The 21,182-nt window shown below is 36.9% G+C and overlaps 1 protein-coding gene across 2 annotated transcripts; it reads left to right on the top strand.

The window, feature by feature from the left end:
- Positions 1 to 80: 80 nt before the first annotated feature.
- On the top strand, positions 81 to 20,726 carry mrpl13 (mitochondrial ribosomal protein L13). 2 transcript variants are annotated; one of them, XM_051866495.1, is made up of 7 exons: positions 81 to 246; positions 860 to 983; positions 4,579 to 4,672; positions 4,915 to 4,975; positions 10,430 to 10,516; positions 11,019 to 11,140; positions 20,557 to 20,726. In XM_051866495.1, exons 1-7 carry the CDS (start codon positions 109 to 111, stop codon positions 20,579 to 20,581), a joined length of 651 nt encoding a protein of 216 aa, XP_051722455.1. In that variant the 5' UTR covers positions 81 to 108; the 3' UTR covers positions 20,582 to 20,726. The 2 variants fall into 2 exon arrangements, with proteins under 2 accessions (XP_051722455.1, XP_051722456.1); XM_051866496.1 differs by lacking the exon at positions 81 to 246 and adding an exon at positions 380 to 640.
- Positions 20,727 to 21,182: the final 456 nt, after the last annotated feature.

The following is a 21,182-nucleotide window of genomic DNA, read 5'->3' on the forward strand; positions in this document are numbered from 1 at the left end:
TGGTGATGGTGGCGAATTAAATGATATATTATATAGCGTTAATTATATATTTATTGTTATTTAAGTTACTCAAGAAAAGTATAATACTTTATCTGAGAGCGTAAATGTATGGCTACAGAAAAAGGAACGACATATTTTACCTCTTTGCTGGGGGGACGTAAATTGCTGCTGTACCACTACAGCCACATTGAGGTCAAATTTTTCAAATGCTTATTTAAAATGTCTAGTTTTTCAAGATCAGCCCAGGTAAGGTTTTGTTGCTTTCTGTCATACTAGTCTCTATCATTTATAAAGAATACTACGCTGTCAGCTGATGCTTAAATGCTTCTTGAATAGAAAGCGTGATCTTTCCATTGAGCTTGTGCGCTAACAAGCTTGTGGTCAAAGAAGAGAGAGATTTGTATAATGTTTGCACCTGTGTGCATGGATTTATTTGGATAGAATAACAACTATTTATTTTTGGAAATTAGTGAAGGTAGATGAGTGTGACATTTATGCTCTAATGCATCAGTTAACAGGTGACAGGTTAAGGAGACAATTTACTAGCATTTTTCTCGCCTTCATATTGTTTCAAATCCGTGTGACTTTGTTTATTAACTTATTCTGTGAATCACATCATCACAAGAGAAAATATTATGGGGTATGTTAAGATGTTATATTCATTGCATCTTCTTTTCCATGCAATGAAAGTAAACTGTGACTGACTGACCTGACATTCTACATAAAATGTTCCACGGACGATAGATGTCGTACGGATTAATAGCATAATCTTATTTCATTTGAACAATTATTATTGGCTATTACGAACTAATAATGTTCAGTCATGAAACATTAAATGACTTTCTCTTTTTCCCATTAGCAATGGGCGACCTTTGCAAGATCCTGGTTCCTAATAGACGCTAGGATGCAGCCTCCAGGAAAGATCGCCTCTATGTGCTCAGTGCGGCTTCAAGGGAAACATAAACCCATTTACCATCCACTGAGTGAGTAAATGTGATTACTAAAACAAATTAAGGTCTCTCTGTTTACTTCCCACCTCAGGTAAAACATGGCAGCGCTGATTCATTGACTTCTGAGAACGTGTAGTTGCCCAGTGGCCACAAGATGGAAGTAAACGATCACGGTTTAAAATAGTGTCAGCACTGCTCTATGAGTCCAGCAGTAAAATACTATTATAGTTCTTTTTATTATTCAGAATTAGTTAATTTTGTATTTTCATTATCATTTTAGTTAAATCTCTATTAGTTTTGTTTTGTTTTTCTCAGTTTTTTTTATACAAAAATGTCTATGTAGTTTTTATTAAAGGGTTAGTTCACCCAAAAATAAAAATAATGTCGTTTATTACTCACCCTCATGTCGTTCCACACCCGTAAGACCTTTGTTAATCTTCGGAACACAAATTAAGATATTTTTGTTGAAATCCGATGGCTCAGCGAGGCCTGCATAGCCAGCAATGACATTTCCTCTCTCAAGATCCATTAATGTACTAAAAACATATTTAAATCAGTTCATGTGAGTACAGTGGTTCAATATTAATATTATAAAGTGACGAGAATATTTTTTGTGCACCAAAAAAAAAAAAAAACAGGAATCTTCGGAGCGTTATGAATCAGCGTGTCGAATCAGCGGTTCGGAGCGCCAAAGTCACGTGATTTCAGCAGTTTGGCGGTTTGACACGTGATCCGAATCATGATTCGACACGCTGATTCATAACGCTCTGAAGCTTCATGAAGCAGTGTTTTGAAATTGGCCATCACTATATAAGTCGTTAATTTGTTTTTTTGGCGCACCAAAAATATTCTCGTCACTTTATAATATTAATATTGAACCACTGTACTCACATGAACTGATTTAAATATGTTTTTAGTACATTAATGGATCTTGAGAGAGGAAATGTCATTGCTGGCTATGCAGGCCTCGCTGAGCCATCGGATTTCAACAAAAATATCTTAATTTGTGTTCCGAAGATGAACGAAGGTCTTACGGGGGTGGAACGGCATGAGGGTGAGTAATAAATGACATTTTTTTTCATTTTTGGGTGAACTAACCCTTTAACTTTTTATTTCAGTTTTAGTTACAATATTTTAGTACATCAGTACATTTTTTTTTTTTCTTATATTTCATTTAAAGTAACATTTTTAGTTAACTATAATAACATTGAAGTCCATTGTATATTTATCTCTTTATTTTAGTTAATATCTTAATGTGGTTATTTAAACTGAGCTCTTAATTTATAATCTAAATGGGATAGTGCATATTATATTTTGTTTATGTTAAGAATTTGTGTCTTAACAGGCACAGACTAACTACGATGATCGTTATAGTTTATATAACATATTAGATCTACCATGAAAGGCTGAATTTTTAATCAGAATGTTTAGATTGTGAAGTAGAGTAAACATGCTGCAAAATTATACTCCGAAGCTGACTGCTGTGATCAGGGTTTATTCTCATAAATTCCTGACAGGAATTACAGTTCTTCTCTTGATCTGAATGTGAAAAGCTGCTAGTGTGGCAGCTAATTCCAGAGAGATGTAAGGTGTCATGACTTCTGACTCCGACAGGCTCTGGAATTGATACATTAGTCTGGAGCTGCACGCTGTATGTGCCTGCAGCTCACTCACAGACGAGAACACCCTCCTCCGACCCTGCTGATGGTGCTTCCTTCCTGAGACATGCTGGGAGTTTTTAATGAAAGTCTCACTCTCTGATAGATGAATGAGCATAACAGGCCAAGAGATGAAAATTCCAGGCTGTGCAGTTATTCTGCCAGGCAGCCAAGCCGGAGGAAGGAGGGGCTGTGTTTTCATTTACTGGGTTTAAAGGAATAGCTTTTATTATTTATATATTTTTGGGCAGAAATGTTTTCAGTTGCTCAGTTACACCTGTGTGTACATGTTAAATAACAATTCACTGTTACATTGGGTTCATGTAGCTGCTGTTTTTCATCTCATTTCAACAACATGGATGTTCACATTAAGAGATGTCCTATAAGATTGCTGCCACCGGATGGGAGATTTTAGGTCTTGACTCAAGGACCCAATCATTCCAAATAAATGATTGGGTATTAATTCCACTATGTCATGACATATATAGGCTGTGGTGTTTAAACAGTGCTCAATTGGTACTAAGAGGCACAAAGTGTGCCAAGAGAATATCCATTACACCATTACAGTACAACCTGGCAGGATGGATCCATGCTTTCATGTTGTTTACGCCAAATTCTGACCCTGCCATCTGAATGTCGCAGCAGAAATCGAGACTCATCAGGCTAGGCAATGTTTTTCCAATCTTCTATTGTCCAATTTTGGTGAGCTGTGTGAAATGTAGCCTCAGTTTCCTGTTTTTAGCTGACAGGAGTGGCACCGGTGTGGTCTTCTGCTGCTGTAGCCATTCTGCTTTAAAGCATTCAGAGACACTCTTCTGCAGACCTCAGTTTTAACGAGTGGTTATTTGAGTGACTGTTACCGTTCTATCAGCTTGAACCAGTCTGGCCATTCTCCTCTGACCTCTGGCATCAACAAGGTATTTTTGCTCTAGGGTTTCTTTGTAAACTTTAGAGATGTTTGTTTGTTTGTGTGTGGAAATCCCAGCAGATCAACAGTTTTGGAAATACTCTGACAAGCCTGTCTGGCACCAACAAACAAGCCACATTCAAAGTCACTTAAATCATTTTTTTTTTAATCATCTTGACCATGTCTACCTGCCTAAATGCACTGAGTTGCTGCCATGTGATTGGCTGATAAGCAGTTGAACATGTACCTAATGAAGTGGCCGGTTGGCAAAATGTACAAAACAATACAATATGTATACACCGATCAGGCATAACGTTGTGTTGGTCCCATTTTTACTGCCAAAACAACCCTGACCCGTCGAGGCATAGACCCCTGAAGGTGTGCTGTGGTATCTGGCACCAAGATGTTAGCAGCAGATCCTTTAAGTCCTGTAAGTTTTGAGGTGGGGCCTCCATGGATCGGACTTGTTTGTTCAGCACATCCCACAGATGCTCGATTGAATTGAGTTCTGGGGAATTTGGAGGCCAAGTCAACACCTTTGCCCAAAGCATGTTCTCACGTGCCCACTGTTGGTGCTTTCGGTGGTGGACAGGGGTCAGCATGGGCACCCTGACTGGTCTGTGGCTATGCAGCCCCATACGCAACAAACTGCGATGCACTGTGTATTCTGACACCTTTCTATCAGAACCAGCATTGACTTCTTGAGCAATTTGAGCAACAGTAGCTCGTCTGTTGGATCGGAACACCCCACAAGACCGGGAACACCCTACAAGAGCTTCAGTTTTGGAGATGCTCCGATCCGGTTGTGTAGCCATCACAATTTGGCCCTTGTCAAACTCGCTCAAATCCTTTATGCTTGCCCTTTTTTTTCTCATTTTTGTCAATATTGTTGTTTGACAAATTATAATTATTGACTATTAATAGTGTATATTATTTGTATTTACTTGGTAGCAAAGAACCAGTACTTTTGACACCATTAAATTCCACTTTCCTCAGCAGGGGCTAATATCAAGAGTTCAAGCTGAATGTGCAGATTTATCACGTACATATGTCTTGTTCCCAGGTGATATTGGAGATCATGTGGTGGTCATGAACACCAGACACATCGCCTTCTCTGGAAATAAATGGGAACAGAAAGTGTATTCGTCTCACACTGGGTAAACATAGCCCTCTCTCTTAAGCTTTTTTTTATAATCTTTCATTTATGCCCTGCTCTCGGCTGTTTTTTCTTTGTGCTGACAAAGAGAAAAAAAGAAAAAGGAAATTTGAGATCAGAACCACATGATTTACTGTATGCATGGTGCATGTAATAGAAACAATATGCTGCTTTCCAGAATGTTTAAACTGAGACTTATAGGTCTGATTTGAAAAAGTAAAGATCTACTTTTTCATCCCACAGTTACCCTGGATCATTTAAACAGCTCACCGCAGCCCAAATGCACAAAAAAGACCCAACAGCTGTGAGTATCCTTCTCTAAATGTGGCTTTTGAACTGGACATTTCTCTGTGACAAATTCAATTTCGCAGTTATTTCTCCAATAACAGCATCCCGTGTCACTCACAAACCTGCCACTGGTACAAACATGTTCATAATTTGATTCAAATTGCTTGCACCTTGGAGGGAGGTGAAAATCGACTTCATTTATTAATTTATGTAAATGATGCCCAAATGCTTTTTTTTTAATAATTTCAGATAGTGGCAGTTGCAGAGCAAAATATTCTCTCACAATCAGCATGACACACATTTGAATAATAAATGCAGCACAAACCCCATATTGCTCAGGTCTCCATCATTCTTTCAGTGCTTATCTCTCCTACTATTTTCCCAGTCTTTCTTTCACCCAACTAAGAAATTGTTTTCTCTCTTAAAGTCAGAGAAATTTTAAAGTGCTCTTTCAAGACTCAAACACCTCGACGTTATTAAAACAGCAGTCTTTCCTGGCCTGTCTGCTTCTAATATACACCTCTACAAGTGTCGCCTGCCGCCGATGCGCCTGGATTGAAAAAACACCCTCTCTCTCTCTCAACCTGCGCTGTGATTCACACCCTCGTGTTTTTGGAGAATAACAAATCTCGGGCAGCATTAAGTCTTCTTGCTATATTCTTGTGTTGAATGAGGATGGCACTCGATGAAGCTGAAGTGCTCTGTACACTGTAAAAACATTATTTTTCAAAGTTGTAAAGAAAACAATGATTTGATTACGTTTTACAAGAAAATACTATTTCAGTCCTACTACTTCAAAATGTAATGTTTATTTAAATGTGTTACTTGCCATTTCTTTGCAATTGAGAAATTAACTAGCAATTTCTGAGTTTTTTTGTTTGTTTGTTTGTTTGTTTGTTTTTCTCAGTAGAATGTAGAATTCTTTTTTTATGATGATATTCCAAGAGATGTGTCATAGTGGTTATCGCACATTTTTTCTGACACATGCAGGTGATAAAAATAGTCTGGCTTGTGATTGTGTAATTCTCCACTATACTGAGGAAGGAAAAGCTTGAAAATAATTAAGGCTCGAGCACCGATGGTGTGAGGACCCTATTGTAATTGCTCAGTCAATTATTCTTCTTCTCCGAAATGAATCACATTTTTGAGGGCCTAAACATGCTCGAAAACTCATGAAATTTTGCACACGCGTCAGAAGTGGTGAAAATTTACATCTGATATGGGTTTCAGAATTAGGTGTGGCAAAATGGCTCAATAGCGCCACCTACAAAATTTCAATTAAGCGCCTTTCGCACTACGTTTCACGTACAAGTATAAAATTCGGTAAACACATGTAACAGCCCAATACCTACAAAAGAGTCCTGGGGTGCAAAATCTGAAAACCCAACAGGAAGTCAGATATTTTGAATTTTCTCTGCAAAATGTTTTCAGTTTTTGCCATATCCAGATGTTGTACTTTAACAAACTCCTCCTAGAGATTTTATCAGATAAACATCATATTTGGTTAATCTAAAGGCCTTAGCGATGTTAAATTGCGAAGATCTTGAGTTTTCACTGAAGGGCGTGTCCGTGACGGCCTGACAAAATTCGATGTTTCGCCATGAAACAGGAAGTTGTTATAACTCTGGCATACAATGTCTGATCTGCCCCAAACTTCACATGTTTTATTAGAGTCCTGGCCTAAAGACATCTATATGCCAATATTCAGTTACAGTCATAGCGCCACCTGCTGGCAACAGGAAATGACATGTTTTACACTATAATTAACTCCTCATAGAGATTTAACCAGATCAACATCATATTTGGTAAGTCTAATCTAAAGGCCTTAATGATGTTAAATTGTGAAGATCTTGAGTTTTCACTGAAGGGCGTGTCCGTGGCGGACTGACAAAGTCTGATGTTTCGCCATGAAACAGGAAGCTGTTGTAACTCAAGCATACAGTGTCCCATCTGCCCCAAACTTCACATGTGTGATAAGAGTCCTGGTCTAAAGAAATCTATATGCCAATATTCAGTTACAGTCATAGCGCCACCTGCTGGCAACAGGAAATGACATGCTCTGCGCTGTAATTCACTCCCAGAAACACATTTAAATATGCCATAAAGAACCAAACATGTTAGAAACACCTTAAATACACGTTAAATCATGCAACATTTGGCTAAGTGCTAATGTATACGATTAACGCCACAAACAGGAAGTTGTTGTAACTCAGGCATACAATGTCCGATCTGTTCCAAACATCACGTTTGATAACTGCGTTCACACCACCGTAGGCGAGATAATATACAACGAGTGTCCCTGTTTGCGTAAAGGGGCATAAATAAGAAAAATGATGCGTGGACCAAGGTCTGAAATGGCATAGCTGTATGCCTATGTATTTACTATATAAATATATAGCTGTATGCACTATATATTTAAGCCTAATGACATTTATCGTTATTTTCTCCAGCTAAGCAATTTGTTGTCTGCGTTCTCTGGAATCCTCTCAAGCGGAGGACTTCTACATTCTGATTGGTTGACCGTTACTTTGACGGTCCCGCAGGCGGCAGTCTGAACTCACAGTACAACGTTGTTGGCAGGGCAGCCAGAGCGAATTTTGACGCTCTCGCCGGTGGCGCACAGTAACATTAATAGTCCTGGCCTGAACACATCTGCGTGCCAATATTCAGTTATAGTCAAAGCGCCACCTGTTGGCAGCAGGAAGTTTGGCACGTCGAAATGACTGCCATATTTTTCCTGTATTTACTCGCTTACATGCATTTCGCCCACTGTTCACTGTTTTCTTAAGGCCAACAGGTGGCGGTGGCCCCGGGTGTGAGGGCCCTTTCATCGCTGCTTGGAGCTTTAATATTAAAAGTATTTTTCACCACTGTAGCAGGGAAAATGCATCTGTGCTTATTAAGTGTAAAGAGTACCTGAAAACCATACTTGAGTAAAAGTACAGATACCTTACAGTAAAAATGACTCCAAAACAAGTTACAAGTCGCCAGTTCCAGTACGACTTAGAGCATCTGATTTTAACAATACATAAGTATTTTACTCATACTGAATGTAGGCTCAAAGATGCACTAGTCCACAACACCTGAAACAAGAAACAGTTGATTTGTACGGAGAACAATCACGTTTATTTTCTAAACTCGAAATAAAACTGAACACCTCAATACTGCAATCGATACAGCCTCTTAAACGTCTATAGACACTCAAGTCTCAGTTATGCTCTTTTTGAGCACTTGAGCTTAAGTAAACCAATATCCTTCAAAATCTCTTCAATATGATGGATAAATAAAATAATGTTAGGGAAAATTAAATAGTCAAAGCCTACTTGCACTGGACGTGCTGTTTTCGGCCTCCTCACCGGCTGCAGTCATGTCCTCATCTCATATGAAACACCTGCGATTCACAACTTCCTGTCAGTGCACTCACATTCTAGTAAAGTAGCCTTGTTGACAAGTTTGGGTGAGTAAGGGCAAAACACACAAGATACAAGGTACGATACCTTCAATGCCCTGTAGATGGCGATACCACTTCCTTTGTAGCAGAAATAAACTGCTGCAAAAAAAGTTAGGTGCCATGCAAAATGTAATGTGTAATTGCATTACTCAACACAAATGTATTGGAGTAACGAGTACATATACATATTAAAAAATGTAGTCAAGTACAGAGTAAAGGTTGCTTTAATCATTGATGCTCAAGTAAAACTACAAAGTAGGCAAAAGCATAAAGTACCGTAACTAATTACATTTACTCAAATACTGTACACCACTGATTAGTTGCCAGTACATTTCTTAAATTCTTTTTTTGGTTCAACTTTATTGTGAGATGCAGAGTGCATATCCCATCTTTCTCTGCTGTTGTTCACCTATTTAAAGTAACCTTGACCGTAACTTTCCACAGTGACAGACCGTAGGAGCCCATCCTTAGTCCAGGCACGCAAGCTGCTGACCCTGAATGGGTTTTCTTCTGTGGGCCGCAACTGATAACGCACCTGAAGAAGTGTAGTCATGTGTAGGTGCTGTGCTGTGGCCCAGAAAAAGCAAACTCAAATTCAGCCTGCTGCCGCCCTCCACCCTCTCCGGTGCTCTGCTCATTCTCTGTCATTAACAAGATGAATGCTTGACTTGGGCTGAGTTATTCCAGTCGAGGGGGGAATGTATCAGGGATAATTGTGGATAATGATCAGAGGAAGGTGACGGAGTTGTGAAGAGCGATTACTCCCCGAGACAGCTTTCATCCATCAAACATCTACCAGTCAGATGAGAGCAAAAAAAAAATCCTTGATTAATATCTTGATGGAAGAATGATGGGGTTGGGTTGGTGTTTTGTGGATGGTTGGATGACGTGTTAAAAATGGCCACTCACTTGTGTATTCATTTGGTGTGGTGGCAAAGGGACTGATATTATTATTATTATTATTTATTTTTTTTTTTTAACCAGTGGAGTGACTGCATTTGCTTAGAATATTTGAATTTCAAATTTGACAGGCATGATTGGCTTTTACTTTTTGGTTGTGTAAAAATAACACCTCACAAAAACATCATGTATTCGTACCCCATCACATTTTGTAATGCTGCAGCCTTATGCTAACCTGCTTTAAATTACTTTTTTTTTTTTTTTTTTTTTTTTACATCAATTTACACACACACAAAAAAATAGAGTTGTGATAACTTAGCAAATGTATTAAATATAGCCGCAAGCAGCAATTATCAGGGCCCAAGCACAAAAAAGCACAATGAGTTATGCAAGCATGGCTGGGAGCTTCAGAGCAACTGCAACAATGAGTAATTAAAGACATTTTTAGATTATTTCAGTCAAAATGGCTAAAAAAATCACAAATACAAAAAGCTTTTAATAACTTTTTTCCAGCATGGTCTGAAGATGATCTGAGCCAATTTTGGTGAAAATCGGACAAACCGTCTAGGTTCCTTTTTCCATTTTCAGAAAATTCAAAATGGTGGAAATTTTGTTATGATGGAAAATTCTATCGAATCATCTTGAGTCAAGGAATCAGGGAAAAATACTTTTGTTTCTAGCCCTTACGGTTCAAAAGTTACTAGCATAAACGTGAGTGCAAATTTGGACAGTTGGTGGCGCTAGAGGGTTTGAGTTAGAGACTCAAAATTTGCTATGGTGACCGTTCAGACTGTCCTCTTTCTTTGCGCCAAATTTAATAACTGTCCCGCAAGCAGTTCTATGGGCTGCCATACACTTCCAGAGTGAAAAAATAATATTAATTGCGGAAGTTGTTACAAATCAATTTTTTGCTTTGCCATTTTGTGTGTGTGTGTGTGTGTATAAATCATTTTCTTTAAAAAAACCCTCACAAATTAAATATTGTATGTCTATAATGATTTTATTTAATTATTATTTTTGTTTTGAGAATGAAAAAGCAGAAATCTCCACATGTATTCTTTAGAGAGAAATTGACTAAAGTCGTGGCCAAATTTCTGGCCTGCCTTTTTTGTTCCACAGATCATTAAACTTGCTGTTTACGGGATGCTTCCCAAAAACCTCACCAGAAGGACCATGATGCAACGGCTTCACCTCTTTCCAGATGATGTAAGCTCTCAGTTGATGCTCTGATTTATGTTCATTGACGCACTGTCCAAAGCTTGACATGTTTGGGAAGGAGAAACATTTCAGTGGGTTTGATAAATGTTTCAGTGGAGGACGGAATGTATCCGATTAAGAAGCTACATAATACAATACAACAATTACATCATCATTAATCCATATTAATCCATAAATGAATCTTTATATAATATATATATATGTGTGTGTGTATATGTATATGTGTATATATATATATAATTTAGAAATCTGTTAAAAAGCCACCTAAGGTTTGGTTACATTAGAGAAAGTAGTAAATTCTTAAAGCCACGTATGAGTCTTCATTAATCGCCAGTATTGTTTCTGTAATTGACTTACATAACCCTATAGTGGAAGGTTAGACAGGATCCAGTCAGACACCTGTCTCTGATTGTAGTTCTGCAGTCATCTTTTGTTACAGCAGTGTGTGTGTGCAATAATAAAAGTTTTCTCGCTGTGTGTCCCATGTTAGGTCCTTCCTGAGGATATTCTGAAGAACCTGACAGAGGAACTTCCTCAACCTAGAGAGATTTCTCGCAAGCTCAGCGAGTACACGCAGGAGGAGCGGGACGCTTTCCCCATGCTTTGGACCCCGTGAGTTTGTTTTTTTTAGTCTTTCTTAGCCCCTTTGTTTCTGCTTTACCATATTTCCTTGGTGCTTCTGAAGAGCATGAATCAAAGTTGGGTTAGGTTTAGAGCATAGCCGAGGTGTCATCCTGTGCAGATGGACTCCTGAGGGGAAAAAGAGGGTGGCTGGCAGTGAGGTCGTAAAGAACGGATGTTTAATAATCCGTTTGTGAAGCTGCACTTTTCTGGATGGCTGCTCTGCTGGTCCCTACACTGCAGACATCCAATCAGATTTATGAGAGTTGAGGCACAGGCCAGCCAATCACACAACACCTCTGAGGTCACAGTGGGAAACTTTCTTTTGCACACTAATTTTTCACAATTGCTTAGCCACTTGTCTTATAATATAGTAGACTGGCAGTTTCTTTTTTTTTTTTTTTTTTTTTTTAGAATAGTTTTTTTTTCCAAACTTTTTTAGTTTGTACCCCAATCAGCAAGGTTAAAGTACCTCTTTATTGACACCAGTATTATTCTGGATATCATTATCTATTATAATTCAATATTATTAAAATGTAATTATGTATACTGTTCAAAAGTTTGGGGTCAGTATTATATATTTTTTTAAAGAAATTAATACTTTTATTGCATTATTAAGGATGCATTATATTAATTAGAAGTAACAAGAAAGATATTTATAATGATTTAAAAGATTTCTATTTCAAAGAAATGACTTTTTTTTTTTTTTTTTTTTTACTTTCTATTCATCAATAATTCTGAACAAAAAAGTATCATGCCACGTTTTCCACCAAAATTAATTACCACAACTGTTTTCAACATTGATAATGATAAGAAATGTTTCTTAATCTGCATATTAGAATGATTTCTGAAGGACCATGTGACACTGATAACTGGAGTAATGATGCTGAAAATTCAGTTCAGCCATCACAGAATAAATTACAATGTATTCAAATAGAAAGTTATTTTAAATTGTAATAATATTCACAATATTACCATTTTTACCGTTTTTTATCAAATAAATGCAGCCTGGGTGAGCATAAGAGACATCAAAAACATGAAAAATTTATTTATTCCAAACTATTGGATGCTAGAGTATCATTTACTCATTGTTTTTGTTTAACTAAGCAAAAATCTTTTTAAAAATCAAGATCAGGTACCCCCTGGGTTACATGTTGTACACATGGAGGAAAAAAAACAAAACACAAAAAAAATAACAACTTGTTTTAGAGGTCAAGTGCCTTGTTTGAAATACTTGCCACCTGAGATACTTGTCTGCCTTGTTTGGCAGCACACATTTGAGATCCTCAAAGACGTTTTATATCAGAGATTTATATGAGATTGTCACCACTGCTGTACTGCTGTTAAACACCTCATAAACTCTTTACGTCTGTGCAGATTGTCCCCGAACTATATACAGTACAGTTTCCCATCCTGAGTATTTCATTGATCCAGCGCATCTTCCGCTGGCTGATATTACTTCTGGACTTGATAGACAAACTTTTTGGCATAGGAACACAATTTTCTAGGGGGAAAAAAAATTCTCAGCATCCACAGCCTTTTTAATGCAGGGTTTGTGTTTGTTTTCCAAATGATACTGTGTAACTGAAAAGGGCATTGTGCTTCCTGTGGCCTTTTTATGTGCATAGCATAGGTGACTGATGATTTCATTATAATCGTTATCACACAAGTATGGTCAGATGAATCTCAAGGTAAGAAATTAAATGGTTTTATATCTCCTGCAGATGATATTGAGATTTGAAAACTGCAGTCTCACTGTGGGAAGTATAAAAAGGATGATAACAGTCAGAATCAAATGCTAAAGGTGTGGTGTGGCCCAGGGCTGCTGTGAGGAACTTTGAGCTTCATTTACACTCACTGATATCTGTAGATTTGATAATACTTCAGTGTTAAATCACTGAAAGCTGAAAGGCAAGTGATTGTACACTCTTCCTCTGTCAGATTTCAGTGTTTCCCACAGGATTTTGTGAGACTGTGGGGGTGGACCTCGGTCCCTCTAGGGTGGTCTAGGGCAGTGTCCCCCCAGAAGACAATTTTGTACATGTTAGAGTTAAATTCATCAATCTGGTGCACTCCAGCCCATGTTCAGTGTGCAAATTGAACAAAGAAAAAAAAAAAAGTTGGTGAATTAACTTGAGCTACCTGAGCTTAAAGGGGACCTATTATGCAAAATTCACTTTGTTCATGGTGTTAAAACATAAATGTGTTTCGGCAGTGTGTGTACACAAACACCCTATAATGATAAACATCCACCCACTCCTTTTTTTTTTTTTTTAATCCCCATAAATCCTCAACAGTCTCATAGAACAAGCCGTTTTCATTTTCTGGGCAATGTGACGTCATATTGCTTAGGACCCGCCTACAGTTGAAGCGCAATAAGACGTGAAAGAGAACTTGGTTTAATACTAACAGGATGCGCCGTCTGACATCCAGCTTTCTGTGCGCCTGAATTAAATCTACTACATCAGGTAGACAAAATTATTTATTTTCTCGTGTAACACAAGCAATCAAACCAACGTTATGCATTCTGAGTTGATGGTTTTTAAGAAAAAGCCCAACATGGTAATAATTAACAGAAAAAAGATGAGAACGTGCATCCGTTGTGTAAACAATACAAAACTTTTGCCTACATCATGTGAACAATCTGCCCATACAAGTTACTTTGAACAAATGTGCATAAATCACACCATTGGCTGTGTAGACGCTTGGGGGTCTCCATAAATTACACGAACATAAAGCCAAATATGAGCCTTTACTGTCATATAATATATGGGATATTTCAGATTCGCTCTGTATTTAAATGCGGTTGTGGCATGGCAGGCCGCCACAGTCTAGTTAATGAATGGGAAACACTGGATTTAAAGGTAAGCAGTGTTACAGTATTTCAAAGGCAGTTTGTTGTGCCAAAAGATGTACACTGGAAATGTATACTGTATGTTGCTTGTTAAGGCAAGGCAGAGCGCTATTACTCTTCCAAGCGACTTATTTTCACCTGACAAATGATGAGCGATGATAACTTTTTCAAGTACACATACCCTTACTGTTAAATAACAGTCACTCTATTCATATATGCACATTATTTGATCTTTCCTGAGGTGCGAAGTGGGGTTTTTGGCATGAATGAACTCCTCCAAACATTAAAGCGGCTCTTTTGCCTTGGTTTGAGCAACAGCCAACCCCCCAACAAAATGCCGTCAAGAGCACTATATTATATGTGGGCAGTGGAGAACTTGAACCCTCATTTCTTCAGTCTGTTAATTTTGTAGATTACCTTTTCTTTAGTGTACTTCATGTCATTTCCAGGAATATTTTCCTCATATCCCCAGGCTCTGTGAATCAGTACTCATATTATGTGTTATGAGTATATAAGTACTCATGTTAAATTCAAGCTCATGATTTATAGGAAAGGAAATCAGAAAGGTTCAGATTTATCTTAACAATCCTGGTTCCTTAGTTGTTCTATTAACAATTCTATCATATTTTAAGGAATACATAATTTTATAGAATCCATTGCTAAATGATCATTTGAATAATACTTTTAAAACAATTCTTATAGAAAGTTTATTTACGCCACCTTTAAAGCCACTTAAAGGTGGCGTAATGCAATTTGCCTCAATATATTACACAACAGTAGTAATATACAGTAGAATATATTTATATACTTTACAACACATTTCATTTTTTTATAAAATACCACTGGCAAAAATGTTGTCATATGACCAACCAGTAAGAAACTACACAGATTTAAGTCTCACAGTTGAAAGTCGTATGTGGTTGAGTGACTAAGGTGTCCTTTTACAGTGAATTATAAATTTATATAAGTAAATGTTGTTAATTAACATTGCTCTGTACCTAGAGTTAGGTTTAAGGTTAGTTGTGCATAATTTACTGTTGTTATTACAGTAAATACATGTAACATATGTAACAAGGATCCCTTAAAATAAAGTGTTACCGAACCAGCTGATAAGAATCAGTTATTCAAGAACCAGACTACACGGGTTGTTCTGTATGGCCTTTGATTCATTAAAAAGGCCAGGATTATTAGAATTAATTGTTCATGACTGCATTAGGTGCTTAACCTGCTTTTGATGCGCTAAAAAGAGCCAGCTCAAAAGAATCAGTTGTTCTGGAACCGGACTACTGCAATTGCTTTATTTGCTTTTGATTCATTAAATAGAACCGGCTCATAAGAATCAGTTGTTCGGGAGTCAGACTTCTCTGGTTGCACTGTATGCTTTTGATTTCACTAAAAAGAACTGGCTCATAAAAATCAATTGTTGCTGTATTGCACTAAATTCATTAGTAGGTGTTGTTGCACTGTTCAGAATGTATCACTAGAAAGAATGCATATGCAAAAGCCACTAACGAAATGGTTATTCGGTTCAATTTTTTAAATGCCCTATTCCCAAATCTAATGTTGTATTTGCATATTGTTCTTTGCAGTTGTGCCTCCATCAGGGTGAGGTGTTGTTTCCCACATTGTGTTTTATTTTTGACCCTGCTTCAGTCCTGGTGACGGTTATTTGAGGTTCTGGACCAAATGTATATGTGGTCGTTCTTTGCGTGTTAGCATGGGGTCGCTGTGTGGTGTGCAGAATTCATTTCCCTCTCCAACAAACACTGAGGCGACCGGCTGTGTCTCTTTATGCCTATATGGCTGGTTTTGTTTGTTATCTCCATTGTATTATTTCACACAATCTGGTCCCTCCTGAGGAGCCACATGGAGCGTGTAATTAAAACATATCAGTGGGAAGAAGACGACAATGTGATAATGTGACGGGCAGATCTCCTGTAATTAAATTGGAGTAAAGCAAGGTGAAGTTTGTTTGATTGGCTGATAAGTTGGTGAGTCAAAACATCTTTTTCTTCAACAGTCTGACCACAGATGATAGAAATATGACATTAAAACTTAATTCAGCATTTATAGGGCATTAACTGGGTGGAAGTTTAATGTGTCCCTAGGCCGTAGACTAAAAAAAAAAAAAGATGACGTGTCTCCACTTACTTCCACTGTAGAAAATAGAAGCCAAAATATCCCGTCATTTGGAGCCCGAGTTTCAATTGTAAGCACGACGGTCAATCATGGCGTTACAAACCGTTTTTGTACAGTAGCATCAAAACTAACTAAGACCAAACGGTAACACTTCAGTATAGGGAACACGTATAAACTATTAACTACGACTTTTCCCTCAATAAACTCCTAATTTACTGCTTATTAATAGTCAGTAAGATAGTTAAGTTTAGGTATTGGGTAGGATTAAGGAAGTAGAATAAGGTCATGCAGAATAAGGCATTAATATGTGCTTAATAAGTACTAATAAATAGCCAATATTCTATTAATATGCATGCTGATAAGCAACTAGTTAAAAGACCCTAAAATAAAGTGTTACCGACCAAACTTACTGGAAAATATATCAGCATGATAGTTCTTATCTAAAATGGCAGAAACCATCTTCTGAAAACAATTATTTGACATTTAATTTGATTATTTTACATGGAGAAGGCAGGGCTTATGACCTATACAGCAGCAAGTCAATAGGGGCCGATCAAAATGTTTTGGCTTCACATTTCAGAACATGTGCGGCACACTTGCCCTAAGGCTTAAAGATTTTGGAAGGCATTACTTTATTTAATGTGGCCGAACCACAGCTCTCTCCCTCTGTGCCAAGAGATCTGAGAGTTTAACCTTACTTGACCTTTCATGCATCTCTCTCTCTCTCTTTCTGTGTACACTGTTCCTTATGATTATATATTAATATAAAACCTTAAAGGGTTAGTTCACCCAAAAATGAAAATTATGTCATTAATTACTCACCCTCATGTCATTTCACAAGACCTTCGTTCATCTTCGGAACACAAATTAAGATATTTTTGACAAAATCTGATGGCTCAGTGAGGCCTCCATAGACAGCAAGACAATTAACACTTTTAATGCCCAGAAAGGTACTAAAGACATATTTAAAACGGTTCATGTGACTACTGAGTAAAACTGCGGTCACACTAGACTTTGAGCCTGCAAAATTATCTCTTTAGCTTAGCCCGATTTACAACGGTAAGCTTGTAATAATGTTTTATCATTCGGGTGGAACTGGTGGGTTTCCGTGGGAAATTCGAGCATGCCACCGTTCGTCTTTGCGTCATATCTGTATACATAAAGAAGGAGTCCCAGCTAGTAGACTATATCGCATGTGAGGCGGATCATTTATAGCCTTTTCTCACAGCAGCTGCAATAAATAAATTATCATTTTGATGGCGGATTGTATGATATGACAAATTAACAAGATTGGACTGTACAGAAATCTACAGGTGATGCTCATACACACTAAATGCACATAGTCACACAATGCTGATGTTAACATTAAAAATTTGAGATCAAAAGTATAACAGTAATAATAATTTGCATGGTTTGACGTGATCCGAGCTAAGCGATCGTTAGATTTGATCACCATTGGCAGCGCAATTTACTGTAATGCTTTGTTCCCCTCAGTTGGTCAGAACAAAAGTGGCAGACTTGTTACTTACTTGTTCAGATGACATTCTCCAGTGCAAATTCTTATTTTGGTCATACTTCCAAGATGTAGAATCTGTGATTCTGAAGTACAGTATCCACACCGATGTGGTGATTGACAGCAAACATTAGATTCATCTGCGCTGTGCTGATGCACGAGAAGCGCCATAGAAATACAATTTAAAAGCAGCGATGCGAAATGCAAAATGCAAAAAAAAAAAAAAAAGTGTTCTGTGTGAACTTGCCTTTGTGTTGATTACTGTTTGCAACAGTGACTCTTAATTTACACAGAACTAAAGTCTAAACTTGAGATTAACTAAAACTTTCACACAATTCTTTTGCTGCCTTGTAAGTACCAGTGTTTCCTTCAGAAAATGTAAATCCACTTATTTTCATTCTCTTGTAATAGAGCTGCTCTAATGGGAAATTTGGCTCCCAGCACGCAATTGGCATAAGAGTTCAGTCAACAGTGAGATGTCGTCTGAAAATAATGAAAGCTTCCATTATTGTTGTACTCTCGGAAATGATTTAACTTCTGAATTAGTAGGTGGCATGGTAATGGCTAGTTTACATTAATTACAAGGACTTTCAATCAACACATTACTATAAGTTCAGCATGAAATTGAGTTTCTAATTGATTATTGATCTCAGCTGTCCTGTTCAAGGTCAGCGTCTTGCATTCGTATGTATGGGTACAGCAAGCCCTTCACTGGAACGGTCAAAATTTCTGACTCAAGAAAAACCTGATTCTTAGTATCTTGCTTCTATAGTAGACTAAAAAATACAACACATTCTTAGACACAGAATTCATGCAGTCATATGAAATACCAATAGTTGACATTTACAATTTATCAACTGGATCAGATCCTTGTTTGAATCACAATATCCAGATTTTCTGAAGTTCCTGTTGTTTTACCACAGTACAGCACAAATATGCTGTTTTGTATGAGTGCTGGTGCCTCCACAGTCTGATATCATGCAGATCTTTGTTCCTCAGACAGTGTTTGCTATGTATTATCTTCTAGTACCTAGAAGAGCAATCCTGTCAGGTCTGTCTCTAAAATTGGAAATGTTTAAAACATCTCAGACATCAGATGAATGTCGTCTTGTTCTTGTAGGTTGAATTTTTATTACATTTGACTTCATGTAACTCAGTTCATACTTCATGTAGCTCTGAACTGACAGCGTCATGAAAAGATGATTTCATTCACCTTGGTTTATTTCATTTTTTAATTGTTAATATTTAAAAATAAAATAAACAGGATATTTCCCTGTAATTTCCCCCATTTTTCAGTCATTCTTATATCATTTTAAACATTTTTATTTAATTTTAATTCATTTTTAAATACAATTCTCAGTAAAATTTCTTATAATCACTTACGTAAGTGGATGTGGGGACATAAAAATGTTAAGTACTTTTAAACATATTGTTAAAACGGATGGCTGGCAGGCTATTGGATATAGTCTTGTACCAGAGTACCTATTTATAAAATATCTGAAGTTATATATAGCCTAAATTCACAGACACATGCCTTTTTTTTTTCTCTCTCCATTATGATTCAAACTGCAAAATGCCCTTCAGTGTTGGATATGGTAACATCAGCAGTGATCAGATGCCATCCTGAGGCAGTGGTTAGGATGATGACAAGGTGACACTGTTGTCATGGTGATGGATGTTTCTCTGAGTGAGACCCTTGATGTGGGTCAGTGTCATTACTCTGCAGGCCCCCGGGCCCCTGACCCCTCTGTCTCTGTTTGGGACGGTCTCTGACTTGGCAACGACAGGGTGGTGAATTTTTAACCTTCAGATGAATTTTTCTCAGTATCAGATGGCATACTTATGTGTGACATCATGTATATAATACCATTCAAAAGTTTGGAATCTGTAAGATATTTTTTTTATGTTTTTGAAAGAAGTCTCTTCTGCTCACCAAGGCTGCATTTATTTGGTCAAAAATACAATACAAACAGTAATATTGTGAAATATTATTACAATTTAAAATAAGTGTGTTCTATTTTAATATACATTTTAAAAATGTAATTTATTCCTGTGATCAAAGCTGAATTTTCAGCATCTTCAGTGTCACATGATCCTTCAGAAATCATTCTAATATGCTGATTTGCTGCTCAAGAAACATTTCTTCTTATTATTATCAATGTTGTAAACAGTCATGCTGCTAAATATTATATAACACTTTTTTTTCAGGATTCATTGAAGAATAAAATGTTTAAAACATCAGCATTTATTTCAATTAGAAATCTTTTGTAACATAAATGTCTTTGTCACTTTTGCAAAAATAATGTGTCCTTGCTGTATAAAAGTATAAATTTCTTTGAAAATTTTACTGACCCCAAACTTTTAAATGGTAGTGTAGTTAAATACATTTTTTTTATCTATTATTTATTTATTTTTTATTAAAGACAGAAAACCGTTTAAAAAACCTTTTACAGTCAATTTAAAAATAAAGTTTCTAACAATAAGACTGAAGTTGTAATCAATTGTCATGTAAATGAGAGGAAGCACTACAGGATGTTATGTCAAGTTATACATGGTCTCTCTCCCAGCATTCTTAAATTGCTCTGTCATTGAATGAGCACATTTTTATTTTTTTATGCATGAAATAAGGGTATAGTTATCTAAGTGGGGAAACTTTTTAATTAAAATGTAATACCGGTGGAAACAAATCACTATATTCAGTGATTAATTCCTTTTTCTTCCAGTTTGAAAAGTCAGAGAAGTGACCTGTGCAATTAATAGACTACAAACCTTTCAGTTCCTGTTTGTCATTAGCAACCATTTCAATTATTGCTCTTAGTGTAGCCTTCATATCTTTCAGTCTTCATAATATAATATTGATATTGAATATTAAGTTCGCTTTCTGTCTATGTGTGTTCACAGGCCAGAAGACTACAAGATGAAATGAACGTCAAAATGCAGTTTCCCGGATCTTGTGTATTAGTTTGTCCAGGAGTTTGGGACATGGAAATGTTTTTTTTTTTTATATATATATTGTTAATGTGAAATAAATTATGTCTCAAAATGATAAAAATAAACAGTTCATTTGTCAACTTTTGGTTGTGTTTGATATTTAAGCACAAACCCATAACATACCTAATAGAGATTAATTTTTTGACTGTGTATTTATCTAAACCTGGGCCAAGGCAGAGAGGTAGTGAACTGCAGCCTTATTCATTTAGTCGTGACTCTGTAGTAATACAGCTCAGATTCTTTGGCCTTTGCTTGTTCCGCAAATGGCTTTAGCAGCCTCTCTGAAGCCTGATCCAGCTCTAATTCAACTGCCGTTTCAGCCCTAATTAACTTCATATGGCTCTATAAGCCCTTTCTGATGCTACTTCAGCCTTTTTGAAGTCTGCATAACTTATAAAAAACATTGTGTTGGGATGAAAATGAAACGCCCTTGTTAGCCTCTGGTGTCTTGTGCGAATGTTAAATTTTTTTATGTAAAGGTAAAACTAAGTTTGCTTGTAAAAAAAAAAAAAAGAATTTACAAAGCAGGAACTTCA

Source organism: Ctenopharyngodon idella, chromosome 16 (assembly GCF_019924925.1).
Source record: "Ctenopharyngodon idella isolate HZGC_01 chromosome 16, HZGC01, whole genome shotgun sequence".
In the NCBI taxonomy this organism is placed as follows: domain Eukaryota; kingdom Metazoa; phylum Chordata; class Actinopteri; order Cypriniformes; family Xenocyprididae; genus Ctenopharyngodon; species Ctenopharyngodon idella.